General features: G+C 30.8%; 1 protein-coding gene across 1 annotated transcript in view; it reads right to left on the reverse strand.

Annotated features, from left to right (window-relative positions):
* The window catches only part of LOC122499090 (membrane metallo-endopeptidase-like 1), a 78,210-nt gene that overhangs the window by 38,871 nt on the left and 21,649 nt on the right, over positions 1–17,690 (reverse strand). The window contains exons 14-15 of the mRNA XM_043607168.1: positions 16,399–16,451; positions 16,238–16,289 (exon numbers count right to left, since the gene is read on the reverse strand). Coding sequence (XP_043463103.1) covers positions 16,238–16,289; positions 16,399–16,451 — 105 coding nt within the window. The remainder of the gene's footprint in view (positions 1–16,237; positions 16,290–16,398; positions 16,452–17,690) is intronic.

A 17,690-nucleotide genomic window follows, 5' to 3' on the forward strand; every position in this document is an offset into this window, starting at 1 on the left:
CATGTGTACACGGAGAGAAAAAAAAGTGAGCCGTTTGATTTGGCAAGAGAGCGCTGTTTTCCCTTTATAAAGCGCAGCAGTTGCGCCGCAAACGTCGAACGGTTATACTTTTTGAGGAGTATCGGTTCTCTTCTCCACACAAATAGAGCCGCTTACTTTCCAAAAAGTGTACCCGCTTTTCCCAAAAAGGAGAACCGTTCTCCCCTCGAGAGTAAGCAGCGTGCTTAACCTCAAGTTGAACGGCTGTTTCGCATTTAACGCAACCGCTCTACCGACAGGTAGAGCCGCTTACTTTTTTTTCTCTCCGTGTATATAAGATTTATGAACAAATCTACACTTTGAAAAAAACTGTTGGCCCAATAGCACCAAAGCTATTGAATTTAATTTTGTTGAGAGAATAACTTGTGTATTGAATTAAGAAAATATATGTTAAAATATATTAATTTATCATTTAGAACTAGAAGCATAATGTTGTCTAATAAAACATGTAAACTGATTGAGATGTAAGGTTGATACAATTTTATTAATAAAATATTATTATTCGCGAGAAAATGATAGGCCCCTGAAAAATGTTTGAGTTTGACTTGAAATATCTCTGTTAAAAAAATTATTTGAAAAAAATGAGAAATATTTTTAAAAAGCGTGGAATCTCATATGTTTGTATAAGAAAATCCAATACTAAAAAAATTTTTTGCACCGTACAGGTGCAAAATTACATCACAGTGTACCCCATTTTTCGACATTTTCAAAAATGGTCGACTTTGGTACAAGATTTTACATGGAAGCGATTATTCAAAAACTTCGAAAAAATAACTATTTATTAACTGAATCTGTCCAAACGAATTTGCTTTATAATTATTCAAAAATCTTAATTATTATTGTATTTATTAACAGTAATAGGATACAATGTTATCTCTGGTTCTAACAGTCTAATTGAAATAAATCAAATTGGAAGTTGTAATTAATTAATCTTTTTATTATCTTAGCTCATTAAAGAAAAGGAAATTCTTCTATTAATTACATTTTTCAACATTTATTTGGACAGTTTTCTTTCCTTCAGAACAAGTGTAAAACGGTTGCAAAAACCCAATTTTTTTCGACAAAATCTTAACCCTGTCATAAATAAAAATCTGGCATGCACTGTAGAGCCTATGTGAAAAAATTCTAAGCTTTATTCTGAGCCCACATTTTGGAGAAGTACGTAGTATTATTTATGACAGGGTAAGGATTTTGTCGAAAAAAAATTTGGTTTTTGCAACTGTTTTATACTTGTTCTGAAAAAAATGTCCAAATAAATGTTGAAAAATGTAATTAATAGAAGAATTTTGTTTTCTTTAATTAATGAGCTAAGATAATAAAAAGATTAATTAATTACAACTTCCAATTTGATTTATTTCAATTAGACTATTAGAACCAGAGATAACATTGTATCCTATTATTGTTAATAAATGCAATAATAATTAAGATTTTTGAATAATTATAAAGCAAATTCGTTTGGACAGCTTCAGTTAATAAATAGTTATTTTTTCGAAGTTTTTGAATAATCGCTTCCATGTAAAATCTTGTACCAAAGTCGACCATTTTTGAAAATGTCGAAAAATGGGGTACACTGTGATGTAATTTTGCACCTGTACGGTGCAAAAAAATTTTTTAGTATTGGATTTTCGTATACAAACATATGAGATTCCACGCTTTTCAAAAATATTTCTCATTTTTTTCAAATAATTTTTTTAACAGAGATATTTCAAGTCAAACTCAAACATTTTTCAGGGGCCTATCATTTTCTCACGGATAGTAGTTAGTTTGAAATAATTTTTACAATTATTTTAAATACAATATTGTTAAATTATTAAATAGTAGAGGTGTGCAAAAAGTGTGAAGCTCGAGGCTCGATCGAGCTATTTCGAGCTTTTCATTTTTCGAGCCGAGCCAAGCCTAATCAGTTCGAGCTCGAGCCGAACTGTGTAATGAGCTCGAAAAATTCGAGTACTCGAATTTTTTTGAGTACTAGAGTGAATTTGAGTACTCGAATTTAATCAAGTAATCGAATTTACCCGAGTACTCGATACATCGAGTCGACTTGGGCTTGGCTCGGTTCGAAAACATTTCGGCTTGGCTCGGCTCGACATTTCGAGCTTTTTGCACATCTCTATTAAACAGTATTTACAGTTTATATAGATGTATATTTTAGACGATGAAATATGCCTTTGAATCAATAGCATGTGCTTTTGTTATTACAAAATATGTATTCAAATACGTTCAAAAACAGATGGTATAGAATTGACAGTGTCATGCTATAGAATTTACAGTGCCATGCTACAAAATTGACAGTACCGTGCAGTAAAATTGTAGTCATACACGGAGAGAAAAATCAAGCGTTTGTAGTATGGAGACTTCCTATGGTAATTTTGTATGAACGTCCTGCTAAAGAGGCGTGTCCTTATATCTCAGTTGTATGAAACATATACTAAAAAAGCATGGTTCTCTTGCAATTGTAGTATACTGACGTCCCATGCGTTAAAGGTAGAACTTTTATGCTGATAACGTAGAAATTGATACAAATACAGCACACATTTTACGCCTATTGCGCATGTGCATTCTTCTACGAAATAAGGTTAACTGTCCATACTACAAACGTTTGATTTTTCTCTCCGTGTAAATGAACAAAAAATAATTCCTCAAAAACGTTTAAAAAATACTTTTTTTTCCTTCATAATTCCCAATCACAATCTTTAAAACTTTGTTGATACTTTACAATAGTAACATTTAAAGGTTAAATTATCCATATTTAAAAAAAATTAATTTTCGAGGTTAAATTATCTTGAAATAATTACTTAAAAATAAAAAATAAATATTTCCGTAGTTCGTCATATTTTTACCATGCTCGGAAAAAATCAAATTTTTAAAAATTGGGTCATATTCCAGAATATTTAAAACTTATTTTTAAAATCGCTGAAATATTTATATGAATTTTTTGTAATGGGTATCAATTGTAAAAGTTTTACTTACCTTTAGAAAAGATGATTTATATCTTAATACCTGCCTATAAGAATCAATTTCCACAATGAGTTTAATTACTTTACAAAATTTTATCACTTGAGTTTGATTTTTCGCAATATAATAAAATTCATGAATATCAAATAATATTAACTACAAGTGTGACTGAAATCCGACTGATTTCCTTAAAAAATAGATTTCAGGAAAAATTCCCGATGTTTTCCGTAAAATAAAAATAATTTCCAGAAAGATTCTGGATGATTTCCGTAAAAAAATAAATTTCCGGAAATTTTCCGGAAGATTTCCGTACAAAAAAAATAAATTTCCGGAAAGTTTCCAGATGATTTCCACAAAAAAAAAATAAATTTCCAGAAAATTTCCGAAGATTTCCGTACAAAAAAAAAAATTTCCGGAAATTTTCCGGAAGAATTGCGTAAAAAAAAAATTTCCGGAAATGTTCCGGAATATTTCCGTAAAAAAAAATAAATTTCCAGAAAATTTCCAAAGATTTCCGTACAAAAAAAATAAATTTCCGGAAATTTTCCGGAAGAATTGCGTAAAAAAAAATTTCCGGAAATGTTCCGGAAAAATTACGTTAAAAAAATAAATTTCCGGAAGATACCAGTACAAAGAAAATAAATTTCCGGAAATTTACCGGAAGATTTCCGTAAAAAAAAAAATAAATTTCCGGAAATTTTCCGGAAGATTTCCTTAAAAAAAAACAAATTTCCGGAAATTTTCCGGAAGATTTCCGGATGATTTCCGTAAAAAAAAAATAAATTTCCGGAAGATTTCCGTAAAAGAAAAATAAATTTCCGGAAATTTTCCGGAAGATTTCTGCAAAAAAAAACAAATTTCCGGAAGATTTCCGTAAAAAAAAACAAATTTCCGGAAATTTTCCGGAAGATTTCCGGATGATTTCCGTAAAAAAAAATAAATTTCCAGAAATTTTCCGGAAGATTTCCGTAAAAAAAAATAAATTTCCGGAAATTTTCCGGAAGATTTCCGTACAAAAAAAAAATAAATTTCCGGAAGATTTCCGGATGATTTCCGTAAAAAAAAACAAATTTCCGGAAATTTTCCGGAAGATTTCCGTAAAAAAAAAAAATAAATTTCCGGAAGATTTCCGGATGATTTCCGTAAAAAAAAAAAAAAAAAAATTTCCGGAAATTTTCCGGAAGATTTCCGTAAAAAAAAAAATAAATTTCCGGAAGATTTCCGTAAAAGAAAAATAAATTTCCGGAAGATTTCCGTAAGAAGCCATCCATAAACCACGTAGCCTCTTGAGGGGGAGGGGGGGGTCAAGCAATTGACTACGACAAGAGGAAAAAATGGCGCTAATATATGTAATAGCGTACTACATGGGGGAGGGGGGGGGGGGTCAAAATTCCCCAAAAATGGGGCTACGTGGTTTATGGACGGTCCCTAAACAAAAACAAATTTTCGGAAATTTTCCGGAAGATTTCCGTAAAAAAAAAAATAAATTTCCGGAAGATTTCCGTAAAAGAAAAATAAATTTCCGGAAGATTTCCGTAAGGGGCCATCCATAAACCACGTAGCCTCTTGAGGGGGAGGGGGGGGGTCAAGCAATTGACTACGACAAGAGGAAAAAATGGCGCTAATATATGTAATAGCGTACTACATGGGGGAGGGGGGGGGTCAAAATTCCCCAAAAATGGGGCTACGTGGTTTATGGACGGTCCCTAAACAAAAACAAATTTTCGGAAATTTTCCGGAAGATTTCCGTACAAAAAAAAATAAATTTCCGGAAGATTTCCGGATGATTTCCGTAAAAAAAAAAATTTCTGGAAATTTTCCGGAAGATTTCCGTACAAAAAAAAATAAATTTCCGGAAATTTTCCGGAAGATTTCCGTAAAAAAAAATAAATTTCCGGAAATTTTCCGGAAGATTTCCGTAAAAAAAAATTTCCGGAAGATTTCCGTAAAAAAAAAAAATTTCCGGAAGATTTCCGGATGATTTCCGTAAAAAAAAAATTTCCGGAAGATTTCCGTAAAAAAAAATAAATTTCCGGAAATTTTCCGGAAGATTTCCGTAAAAAAAAAAAAATTTCCGTAAATTTTCCGGAAGATTTCCGTAAAAAAAAAACAAATTTCCGGAAGATTTCCGTAAAAAAAAATTTCCGGAAATTTTCCGGAAGATTTCCGTAAAAAAAAATTTCCGGAAGATTTCCGTAAAAAAAACAAATTTCCGGAAATTTTCCGGAAGATTTCCGTAAAAAAAAACAAATTTCCGGAAGATTTCCGTAAAAAAAACAAATTTCCGGAAATTTTCCGGAAGATTTCCGTACAAAAAAAATAAATTTCCGGAAGATTTCCGGATGATTTCCGTAAAAAAAAAATTTCCGGAAATTTTCCGGAAGATTTCCGTAAAAAAAAATAAATTTCGGGAATGTTACATCCCAGATACATTTTTTATTTTGATTATAAAGGCATATCTGCAATGTAACTTCACTATCTTAATTTCAACACATAATACTCAAGTAAAAAACGTAAAAATACAATAAATGAGATAGAAGTTATAACTGAAATCTTATACTTTGTCCTACATATTAGAATAATGATCAAAAAAACAAAACCAGAGATAGAAATTAACAAAAATAAAGAACAATGCGTTGAATCAAAAAGTGACTCACGTAAGCTCGAGCGCGCCGGCTATGACCTCTTTCCCGCAACCCGAGTTCTAGGAAAAATCGCTTGTAACTCGAGCATCATATTTTCCATATATGAGGTAAAATGTTGGCTAGTTGCCGATGAGACGCATTCTTTCTTCGAATCTTAATTATAAATAGAACTATAATGAATAAGTATTATTCTAAAGAATTGACACCTTTTACCCCCATAACTGTCTACAAACTCTCCCACTTTTAATAATTTTATAGTATATAAGGCAAAGCTTTTTAACACAAATTGTCAAAAGTTCCGGTGCGGTTTATAAGACCAGTAGTCATTGTAGAGCGACCCTTCAGTTTTTCATTATTTATTGTATTCTTTCTTTAATCGGCAACTGCAGTTCGAGTTGTACTCGGTTATTGTGCAAGTCAATTTTGTTATTCACTTAGAAACAAGTTTCTTTCCGTAAAAGGTGCAAGAAAAGCAATTTGACACTTAGAATCAATAATTTTAATGTATTAACTGTCGTATTTTGCGTGTCAAGTTTCATTAATTGTAGTTTTTCACCAATTCTTTCTTTAATTGGCAATTGCAGACCGAATTGTACTCAATTATTGTGCAAGTTGCTTTTCTCACACTTAGAAACAAGTTTCTTTCCATAATTAGGTGCAAGTGACGATAAGTAACACTTAGAAACGGTACTAACTCTTGAAACAAACGCAAAAACCCTAAAGTTGTGAAAGTTACATAAGTGTAACATAACAAACTTTCTCAGTTTCATTCAATTGAAACAACATCTTGAAAACCAAACTTATATCGACCAGCGCTTCAATTTTGAATCTACGACTAATCTGTAAACTAAAAGTAAGTAACATTGTATAATTTTGTAAACATACTCTTGAATATTTAAATAAATTGTTAAAAAGGGAATATTTATTGTTGTTGTAACTCAAAACCCGTAGTTTTGACAAGTACAAACGATCCTACTTAAAAATAAAGGTCAAGCTTTACCAACTTGACCATAATCAGCCTACCATTCCTCCAAAATTCTTTAACCTAACCTATCAAACTCGCCTTCTGCTCGGGATGTAACACGGAAATTTTCCGGAAGATTTCCGTAAAAAAAACAAATTTCCGGAAGATTTCCGGATGATTTCCGTAAAAAAAAATAAATTTCCGGAAATTTTCCGGAAGATTTCCGTAAAAAAAATAAATTTCCGGAAATTTTCCGGAAGTTTTCCGGAAACTTTCCGGAAACCCTTCCAGCTGGGTTGCTTGAGAATTTCATTGACTTTCAAAAAAATTGTAAAATAAAAAAAATAATTTCCACTTGTAATTGTTCACACAGTTTTTCTGAAATTCACTCATTCATTCACATATTTGGATAATTAATCACACAAACAAAGAACAATTATTGTATCACTTTTCGACGTTCGTCAACACTTATGAACTAACCTATAACACACACATATATTCGCTTATAACTTAACCCTTTAAAGCCCAAATTATTTCCACCGATTCGATTTCAACCACACTTGGTATATAATGGTTTTTTGGAGTCGCTGATTACGAATCTGAAGTCAAAATTGCAAAATTCAAAATGGCGGATCCAATATGGCGGACGAAAAAATAAAAAATAATGGGATTTATATGAAACTTGTTACTCGGGGTTTTTTTTGGTCGCTGATTACGAATATGAAGTCAAAATTGCAAAATTCAAAATGGCGGATCCAATATGGCGGACAAAAAAATTAAAAATTAATAAGATTTATATGAAACTTGTCACTTGGGGGTTTTTGGGGTCGCTAATTACGAATATGAAGTCGAAATTGCAAAATTTAAAATGTCGGATAAAAAAAAATAATGGGATTTATATGAAACTTGTTACTCGGGGGTTTTTGGGGTCGCTGATTGCAAATATAAAGTCAAAATTGCAAAATTCAAAATGGCGGATCCAATATGGCGGACGACAATTAAAAATTAAATAGGATTTACTTGAATATTGTTACCAGCTGACTATCATTTGTTCTTGTTGATTTAAGTCATGCTTTCCAGGGCTGTCAATTGTTTTTATTGATTGGCCAGCTGATTTTCATTTGTTCTTTTTCGTTTGAGTCAAGCGTTCCAGGTTTCCTTTCACAAATGGATTAAATTTCTTACTTTTATTAAACATAATTCGCCCTATTAGATCCACCATTATGATTCTTACCATTTTAATTTCAGAAACCCCAAAAACCCAAGCATCAAATTTAATGTCAATCCCATTATTTTTTATTTTTTTGTCCTCCATATTGGATCCGCCATATTGAATTTTGCAATTTTAACTTGATATTCGTAATCAGCGACCCCAAGAACCCCCGAGTGACAAGTTTCATATAAATTCTATTATTTTTTATTTTTACGTCCGCCATATTGGATCCGCCATTTTGAATTTTGCAATTTTGACTTCATATTCGTAATCAGCGACCCCAAAAACCCCCGAGTAACAAGTTTTAAACGAATCTGATTAATTTTTTCGTCCGTCATAGGAGAAAATGTATCTTGACACTTTTTTTATTTATTATTATTTTATTTATTTATTATTATTTTTTTACTTTTGTTTTTTTTAATTATCTGCTGGAAAAGTTTTACTAGAGCTAAGAATTTAAAATTTTTAGTAATATGTATTAGTTTCAAAGTTATGATGACTTTAATGCATTTGTGGTACAGCGTATGTACCACTGGGCGTTAAAGGGTCAAATATAAACACACACTTAACACTTAAAAGTACGTATCGAATTGTTCTTATATACCACATGGTGAAATTTTTTACGACTTCTGAGACATGCTATTTCACGCTGAAAACTGAGACTTACATAACATTCTGTTTTGTGAGAAACACAAAATAAAAAATATTTTTTTGAAAGTCAATTCTTGAAGACAAATATATATTAACACTATTTGTTTTTCATAAAATAATAGTATATTCACATCTGAAATTAACACAAATGGAAACAGACGATCAGCTGGCATTTACCTTGGGTAGAAACGCGCAACGCACACTGCGCATGCTCTACAGAATTTTCAAGCGCAGTCAACTAATCTTTCACGTACTTTATAAAACTGAACAAATGACTTTTCGTTAAAATTTAAAAAACACTGTTGCCCATACTAGTACTAGAATAACTCTAGGACTTTTCTATATTTTCTAATAAAAAGTATATGATACAGCCTTGTATTTTGTGTCCTATCCAAAAGTCAAGCACTTTCAAGGAAGGATTCACGTACTTTTTTTTCTGTGTATATATCCGTTATGACACACATTGTGTCTCGATTGCACTTTAAAGTTAACCTTAAATTAAAATCATATCATACACATGTGAAACACACGGTATACAAGAATTTGAATGTGTGAGTGATGTGCAGAAGCATTGCGCCGGCGACTTTTCGAAACGAAAAACGCCTGGTTAAAGAAAGGTTCTTGACTCATCCCCACTACCGAAGTTTCACCCCCTGTCTCTAGCCTTCTTGCAGTGAACCAAGGCAGACATTTGGCACGGTATCTCACTGGTAGTACAGTCTCATTATTACTCCGTGCCGCATGGTCAAATAACCGAGGTTATGGAGACCATGCGATCTCACTGCGTCCCACGAGTCTATGCCCAACGGGAAGTTGCCAATGTTAACGATTGGTTCAATAATGGGCCATGCTTGGTACCCAATGGTTTTTTCTTGGCAAAACAATTGGCAACCATCATTGGACCACCAATGGTTTAAACTTGGGATGATCACGCTACTGCCAATGATCGGTAGCCAAGCATCGGGCCAATATTAGTTGCCAAGGAATTGCCAAGGAGACAAAATCGATTTTCAAAAGCTTGATTTTTTATTGGCAGCCAACAAAAAACCAAGGTTTTGAAAATTTATTTTTTTTAATTATTAATTAAAATTTATTTTTAAAAAATATATTGTTCAAAAATTTATTTTAGAAAAATATATTTTTCAAAAATATATATTTTTTTAAATTAATAGAACATATTAATTTAATTTGTCACCTCTGGTAAAACAAAGATGAAAGACTGATAAATTCCCTCACTTTATATCTTACAGTGGAGGGATGACTGTGAATGTCTTTGCGAGAGAGGAGCAGGTACTTATATAGAGCCAGTGAGAAAGGTCACAAGCGAGAACAAATCACTAGCATGCACTCTGGCGGCGCTTGTCGGAAGTGGCGCAACGTTGGTTGCCAAGCGCTGTGTCGATAACGTCAGGATATGCATGCGCGCCAGAAAACAGTTCCTTGGCAATTCCTTGGCAACTAATATTGGCCCGATGCTTGGCTACCGATCATTGGCAGTAGCGTGATCATCCCAAGTTTAAACCATTGGTGGTCCAATGATGGTTGCCATTAATGTTCCAATAATGGAACGGAGTTCGCCAAGAATGGCCCATTATTGAACCAATCGTTTACTTCCCATTGGGTGGTGATTTAAAAGTATATCATCCATAGAGTGGTATTAACCACTTCACTGGCGGGGCGTTCCAAATGGCGTTCCACGCGCCGAGGCCCAGACTGGCAAAAACACCGAAATGGCGTTCCTAATAAAACTTTATTTTTAAAGAGTGTACACTACTTTTAACTTATGCAAAGCAATATTTCTATAGTTTAGACATCAGGGAACAAGATTATCACAATAAAAATTTTAGTTTTTGGGATTTTCAATGTTTTTTTTTAAACGTTGAAATAGTCAATTTTTACCACTTTTCACCAAATGGCGTTCCACTTTTTTTCAATTTTTACGCAGTAAAACTCATATTTTTTATTTAAAAAATATATTTACATACAAAACATTATAATATAATAATGTAATAAGTAAAAAATAAATATTAATAATTAATAAATAAAATTTAATAATTATTAATAATAACAAAAGTGGAACGCCATTTGTTAAAAAGTGTTAAAAATCGACTATTTCAACGTTCGAAGAAAAATTGAAAATCTCAAAAACTGAAATTTTCATTGTGATAATCTTGTTCCCTGATGTCTAAACTATAGAAATATTGCTTTGTAGTAGTAAAAAGTAGTGTACACTCTTTAAAAATAAAGTTTTATTAGGAACGCCATTTTGGTGTTTTTGCTAGTCTGGGCCTCGGCGCGTGGAACGCCATTTGGAACGCCCCGCCAGTGAAGTGGTTAAGACCACTTTATATCGTTTCGTCCCGGTCCCCACTACTTGGACTCATCAGTAAGGCTACGTAGTGGGAGACCTGCCCTAGACGGGTTAAGCAAATTCGGAACTTGTATATATGCTACAAGACTAGCCCGTATTGCACTTGTGAGAGATCTATATGGGAAATTGGCGTAGATGCGAGATCTATTGGCCAATCCCCACAAGTCAAGAGTCAGCAGCGCGCTCTAATGGGGAATCCACACTTTGATCTAAGAAGCTAAGCGGGACGCTTATTCGTGGCGCTTCCTATATTTTACTATATCTATATACATAAGAGCGTCACGAAAGAGCGTCCCGCTTATATGCATCTTAGATCGAAGTGTGGATTCCCCATAAAGGCCAACGCAGAATAGAATCTTAAAGGCCTAAGCACAACTGTTCGGTTTCGGGAGACGGTTTCGGGATATGGGCTTCCTAACCTCAAAATTACGGAAGCGCCTACGCGCCACGAGGCAAATTCCCTGCCAGATTTGGTTCTACCATATGTCCACTTTTAGAGTAGACAAATGGTAGACAAAAGGTAGACATACGGTAAAAGTGGAAATAAACTATTTAGAAGGTGTTTGATAGCAAAAGGAAGTATTGATAATGTAAAATGGATATTTAGAGATTCGATTTAATCAAAAATTGCAATAAATAAATCTCTAAATAATTAATAATTACTTGAAATTCCTGACAGATTCGATAAACATAAATGTACATAGGTGGTTAGACTTTAAATAGTGGAAAAAAGTTCATCAAAAAAACTAAAAATGTTAGAAAAAGCTCTTATAATTAATAAATTAACTATTCTACAGTCGATTTATCCATTATTTAAGTTGAATTAAATCGTAAATTGTTCAATTATTAATGATAAATATGCGAACTGTGAGACCTGTCAATGTATTGGTAACATGCGTGATACTTGTAGCAGACTACGATTCAATACGATCATATTCTGAACGGCGGAACGAAAGGAACTGATTTGGATAAACGCGCGAAGTTTCAAAATGATGTGTAAATATAGTAAACATTGAAAAAAATTGCTTTCTTTGATTTAAGAGATATTACTAATAAATCATATCTTTTACTTTTAAAAAACGTTTTTTTAAAACAATGTGATCAAAAATTAGAAATTTAGCAAAACTTTTTCAATTATTAAAAAAAATGAATTTATTTAAATAAATATTATTCAAAGCTAAAAATCAGTATTTTACTTAGAAAAATAAATTTAAATAAAATTTTTTTAAACAATTTCATGTAAAAAATAAATAACATGAACAATTAATTTTGATTGAAAATTATTATTATTATATTTAGTAGAATATAAAAAATAACTCCTCCTACTTTAAGAAAGCAATTTTTTTATTCGTTGGTTCAACAGTACAAAAAGGGAGTGAATATTTAATTTTTAAAAAGTTACATTTAGTCTTAACTCATTAAGAAAAAAAGGCTTCTGGCCAATAAAAATAAGCACCTCCTATTTTCAAAGTGCAATTTTTTATTTGCTGGTTGAGTTAAAGAAAATGGAGAAAGTAATTAATATTTGAAAAATAACATATATTACCAACCCCCAAAGAAAAAATGGATGATTTAGACCAATAAAAATAATAAACAAACTCCTCCCATTTTCAAAATCAATTTTTCTATTTGTTGGTTGAGCTAAACAAAATGGAGAAAAAATTAAATATTTAAATTTAAAACATACTATTCCAACCATCAAAAGAAAAAAATGGATGTTCTAGACCAATTAAAATAAAATTTAAACTCCTCCTTCTTAAAGAAACCTTTTTTCTATTTGCTGGTTCAATAGAACAAAATGAAGAGAATATTAAACTTTAAAAAATTTAAAATTTAGTCCCAACCCTCGTAAGATAAAATGGATGTTTAAGACCAATTTAATTAAAATTTAAACTCCTCCCTTTTAATAAAAACTATTTTTCATTCGTGGGTTTAAAAGAACGAAATGGATAAAATATTAAAATTTAAAAAATATAAGTCTCAACCCCTCAAGAAAAAAAACTGCTATTAGCCAATAAAAAAATCAAACTCCTCCTAAATTTTTATTTCGTTCTTTTGAACCCACGAATAAAAAATAGTTTTTATTAAAAGGGAGGAGTTTAAATTTTAATTTAATTGGTCTTAAACATCCATTTTATCTTTTGGGGGTTGGGACTAAATTATATATTTTTTAACGTTTAATGTTTTCTCTATTTTGTTCTATTGAAGCAACAAATAGAAAAAAGGTTTCTTTAAGAAGGAGGAGTTTAAATTTTATTTTAATTGGTCTAGAACATCCATTTTTTCTTTTGGGGGTTGGAATAGTATGTTTTAAATTTAAATATTTAATTTTTTCTCCATTTTGTTTAGCTCAACCAACAAATAGAAAAATTGATTTTGAAAATGGGAGGAGTTTGTTTATTATTTTTATTGGTCTAAATCATCCATTTTTTCTTTGGGGGTTGGTAATATATGTTATTTTTCAAATATTAATTACTTTCTCCATTTTCTTTAACTCAACCAGCAAATAAAAAATTGCACTTTGAAAATAGGAGGTGCTTATTTTTATTGGCCAGAAGCCTTTTTTTCTTAATGAGTTAAGACTAAATGTAACTTTTTAAAAATTAAATATTCACTCCCTTTTTGTACTGTTGAACCAACGAATAAAAAAATTGCTTTCTTAAAGTAGGAGGAGTTATTTTTTATATTCTACTAAATATAATAATAATAATTAATTTTCAATCAAAATTAATTGTTCATGTTATTTATTTTTTACATGAAATTGTTTAAAAAAATTTTATTCAAATTTATTTTTCTAAGTAAAATACTGATTTTTAGCTTTGAATAATATTTATTTAAATAAATTCATTTTTTTTAATAATTGAAAAAGTTTTGTTAAATTTCTAATTTTTGATCACATTGTTTTAAAAAAACGTTTTTTAAAAGTAAAAGATATGATTTATTAGTAATATCTCTTAAATCAAAGAAAGCAATTTTTTTCAATGTTTACTATATTTACACATCATTTTGAAACTTCGCGCGTTTATCCAAATCAGTTCCTTTCGTTCCGCCGTTCAGAATATGATCGTAGTGAATCGTAGTCTGCTACAAGTATCACGCATGTTACCAATACATTGACAGGTCTCACAGTTCGCATATTTATCATTAATAATTGAACAATTTACGATTTAATTCAACTTAAATAATGGATAAATCGACTGTAGAATAGTTAATTTATTAATTATAAGAGCTTTTTCTAACATTTTTAGTTTTTTTGATGAACTTTTTTCCACTATTTAAAGTCTAACCACCTATGTACATTTATGTTTATCGAATCTGTCAGGAATTTCAAGTAATTATTAATTATTTAGAGATTTATTTATTGCAATTTTTGATTAAATCGAATCTCTAAATATCCATTTTACATTATCAATACTTCCTTTTGCTATCAAACACCTTCTAAATAGTTTATTTCCACTTTTACCGTATGTCTACCTTTTGTCTACCATTTGTCTACTCTAAAAGTGGACATATGGTAGAACCAAATCTGGCAGGGAAGAGAGGAAAAAAAATATAAAAAAAAATTTTAAAAAAAATCATATATTTTGAGGTTATAAAATGTGTTATGGAAAAGTAATGGAAAAAGGTCAACATTAGGCCTTAAATGTGATAACATTTTATAACCTCAAAATATATGATTTTTTTTAAAGCACCTAATTTACCTCGCGTGATTAATATCTGTTATAAATAATACCTAAAAAATATTTTATTACATTAAAATTGTCAATTTAAATTAATTTGGTTCATTTTTAGGGTTCCGTACACCTACGGTGTATCGGCGGAACCCTATTGGTGAGACTCTGTTGTCCGTAGCCAAATCGTGTCCCCCCCCCCTAGCGGCTAAACTATTTGACCTAAAGAGCTCAAATTTGGTACAGATATGTATTTTCACACGTAGATTACAGGAAAAATATAGCGAATGTGATTGGACGTGATGGGCATAGCGTTGTCAAGGAAATAACAAGATTTTTGGCCAAAAATGCATAAAAAGTGACCATTCCCCCCCCCCCCCCCTTAACTTCTAAACTATTCGACATGGAGAGCTGAAATTTTGCATGCTGGTGTATTTTTACTCGAATATTACAGGAAAAATATAGAGAACTTGATATGTAATGATGGCCATAGCGTTGTCAAGGAAAAACTAAAAAATTTTTAAAAAAAAATTTTTTTTTCCTAACTTTTACATTATTTGACCTAATGAGCTGAAAATTGGTATCCTAGTGTATTATTACAGTCTGACGACAAAAAATTTATTTAAGAAACTTTTTGAAAAAAAATCAAAAAAAATTTTTGTTTAATTTTTTTTAGTTTAAACACGTGGCATTAAATATTTTAAGGAAGAGAGTGAAATTTTAAGAGAATGAATGAGAGATTGTTTTCTGACTTTAATTTCTTAACTAAAAATAAAAAAAAATTGGACAAGTGCGAGTTGTACTCGCACTGCAATGGCGGGTTCCGCACACAAATATTAAAACAATACTTGCAACATTGATCGGTAATTAGTGGAATTAAAATAAACAATTATAAAAATATATTAAAATCATTTGATAAAAAAAATAACTAAAAAAAATTAAAGTATTGTATATATCTAATATTGTAAACAATAATAAGCAGAGGAACAAAATTTTCAAAATTTATTATAGTTCCTCTGCTTATTATTGTTTACAATATTAGATATACAATACTTTAATTTTTTTTAGTTATTTTTTTTTATCAAATGATTTTAATATATTTTTATAATTGTTTATTTTAATTCTACCAATTACCGATCAATGTTGCAAGTATTGTTTTAATATTTGTGTGCGGAACCCGCTATTGCAGTGCGAGTACAACTCGCACTTGTCCAATTTTTTTATTTCTTATTTTAAATTTTTTATTTAGCAACAATCACATCATCGAACCACCGAACCAGCGAACCATCGAACGTGTTCCTATGTTCCACAAGCTAAAACGACATTAGCAGAAACAGGTTTCCTCTCTTTGCCTCGTGGCGCGTATAGGCGCTTCCGTACAAAATATATGTAAATCTTACATATCCCGAAACCGTCTCCCGAAACCGAACCAGTTGTGCTTAGGCCTTGAAGTCGGTTCTACAATGAGCACGGTCGTTCGTGTTCGCTGTCGTGAACGTGTACGCGTTCCATTTAGTTTAGCATGGAGCACGTACACGTTCACGATAGCGAACACGAACAACCGTGCTCATTGTAGAACCGACTTTAAACGGAACCGCAATCGTAAGCGTAACCGTAAGAATGAGTTAAAGAAGAATAGGTATATTGTTTATCCTTCTCTAACTCATTCTTACGCTTGCGGTTACGATTGTCTGATTTCATTATACTATAGATTATATTATTACTTACTCGGGTTGAGTTGGAGAATAAAATGGATATTGAAACAGGCTGGCTGGCAAAACTGCGAATGAATAAATAATTTAATTATTATCCCTACTTCCTTTCGTAGAGGAATTTTTCTTTCAAATTTTAATTCATTTTTGAAATTCTTGAATCTAAAAGTTTATTACATAATTCATGGTACAATGTGTTGTAAGCAGCATTTACGATAGTTGGAAACCACCTAAAATATAAAAAAAATTATTCTCCTACAAACAATTTATTATACACTGAAAAAAATATATTTATGGTACTGCCATAAATATGTCCAATTCTCACTTATTATATTATGGAACAGTCATACAGTATTGCTGTTTCAGCCATACGCAGTGTAGAACAGCCATATGTATATGAGAGACAGTAATATGTAGGGTAACCCTGACGGAATGTGTTGAGTGAGATTTGAGCGAATTCTATCAAAATTCTCTCAGGTTTGATCAAAAGGTTACATTAGAGCTAATAAGTGATATTGGGTAAAAAAATCTATTGAAATTAGTAAATTAAGATTTAGGGAATTGATTTGTGTAATAATTAAGTGTAACAAAGTTGTTACTTAATAATAAACAGTATTTGAAGCGAACGATGTGCGGTGGTTTCCTGTCAGTTTGGAACTGCTTGAATTTTCTCTATTTTAACGATAAAAATTCCCAAAATATAAAAAAACTGTTTTTCTTATAATAGAGTAATAGTTAAATTATAAGAAATCCTTAAAATAATGTCTATTCCAGCAGAACGTATATATTTTTGGCAGAAGTATAGACATATAAATATGCAGGCTGAGAGACTTGTCAATGTAACATATGCGTGATACTTGTAGCGATTATTAAAATAAATGAATTCATTCAAATAAATATTATTCAAAGCTAAAAAACAGTATTTTACTTAAAAAAATAAATCTGAATAAAAATCTTTTAAACAATTTCATGTAAAAAATACATAACCTGCACAATTAATTTTGATTGAAAATCAATTATTATTATTGTATTTAGTAGAATTATAAAAAATAAAAATGCAGAAAATAAGTAGAATTAATGCTACAATCAATTATACTAAAAAAGATAAAATAGACAATTTTTTCCCATCTTTCTAAAATAATTAGAAAATTTACTTTTCAGACCAACTACAATGAGATTCTAACTCCACCTACTTTAAGAAAGCAATTTTTTTATTCGTTGGTTCAACAGTACAAAAAGGGAGTGAATATTTAATTTTTAAAAAGTTACATTTAGTCTTAACTCATTAAGAAAAAAAAGACTTCTGGCCAAAAAATATAAGCTCCTCCTATTTTCAAAGAGCAACTTTTTATTTGTTGGTTGAGTTAAAGAAAATGGAGAAAGCAATTAATATTTAAAAAATAACACATATATAATCCCAACCCCCTAAAAAAAAATGGATGATTTAGACCAATAAAAATAATAAACAA

The sequence above is a fragment of the Leptopilina heterotoma genome, unplaced genomic scaffold (assembly GCF_015476425.1).
Source record: "Leptopilina heterotoma isolate Lh14 unplaced genomic scaffold, ASM1547642v1 Lhet_165, whole genome shotgun sequence".
Taxonomy (NCBI): Eukaryota; Metazoa; Arthropoda; class Insecta; order Hymenoptera; family Figitidae; genus Leptopilina; species Leptopilina heterotoma.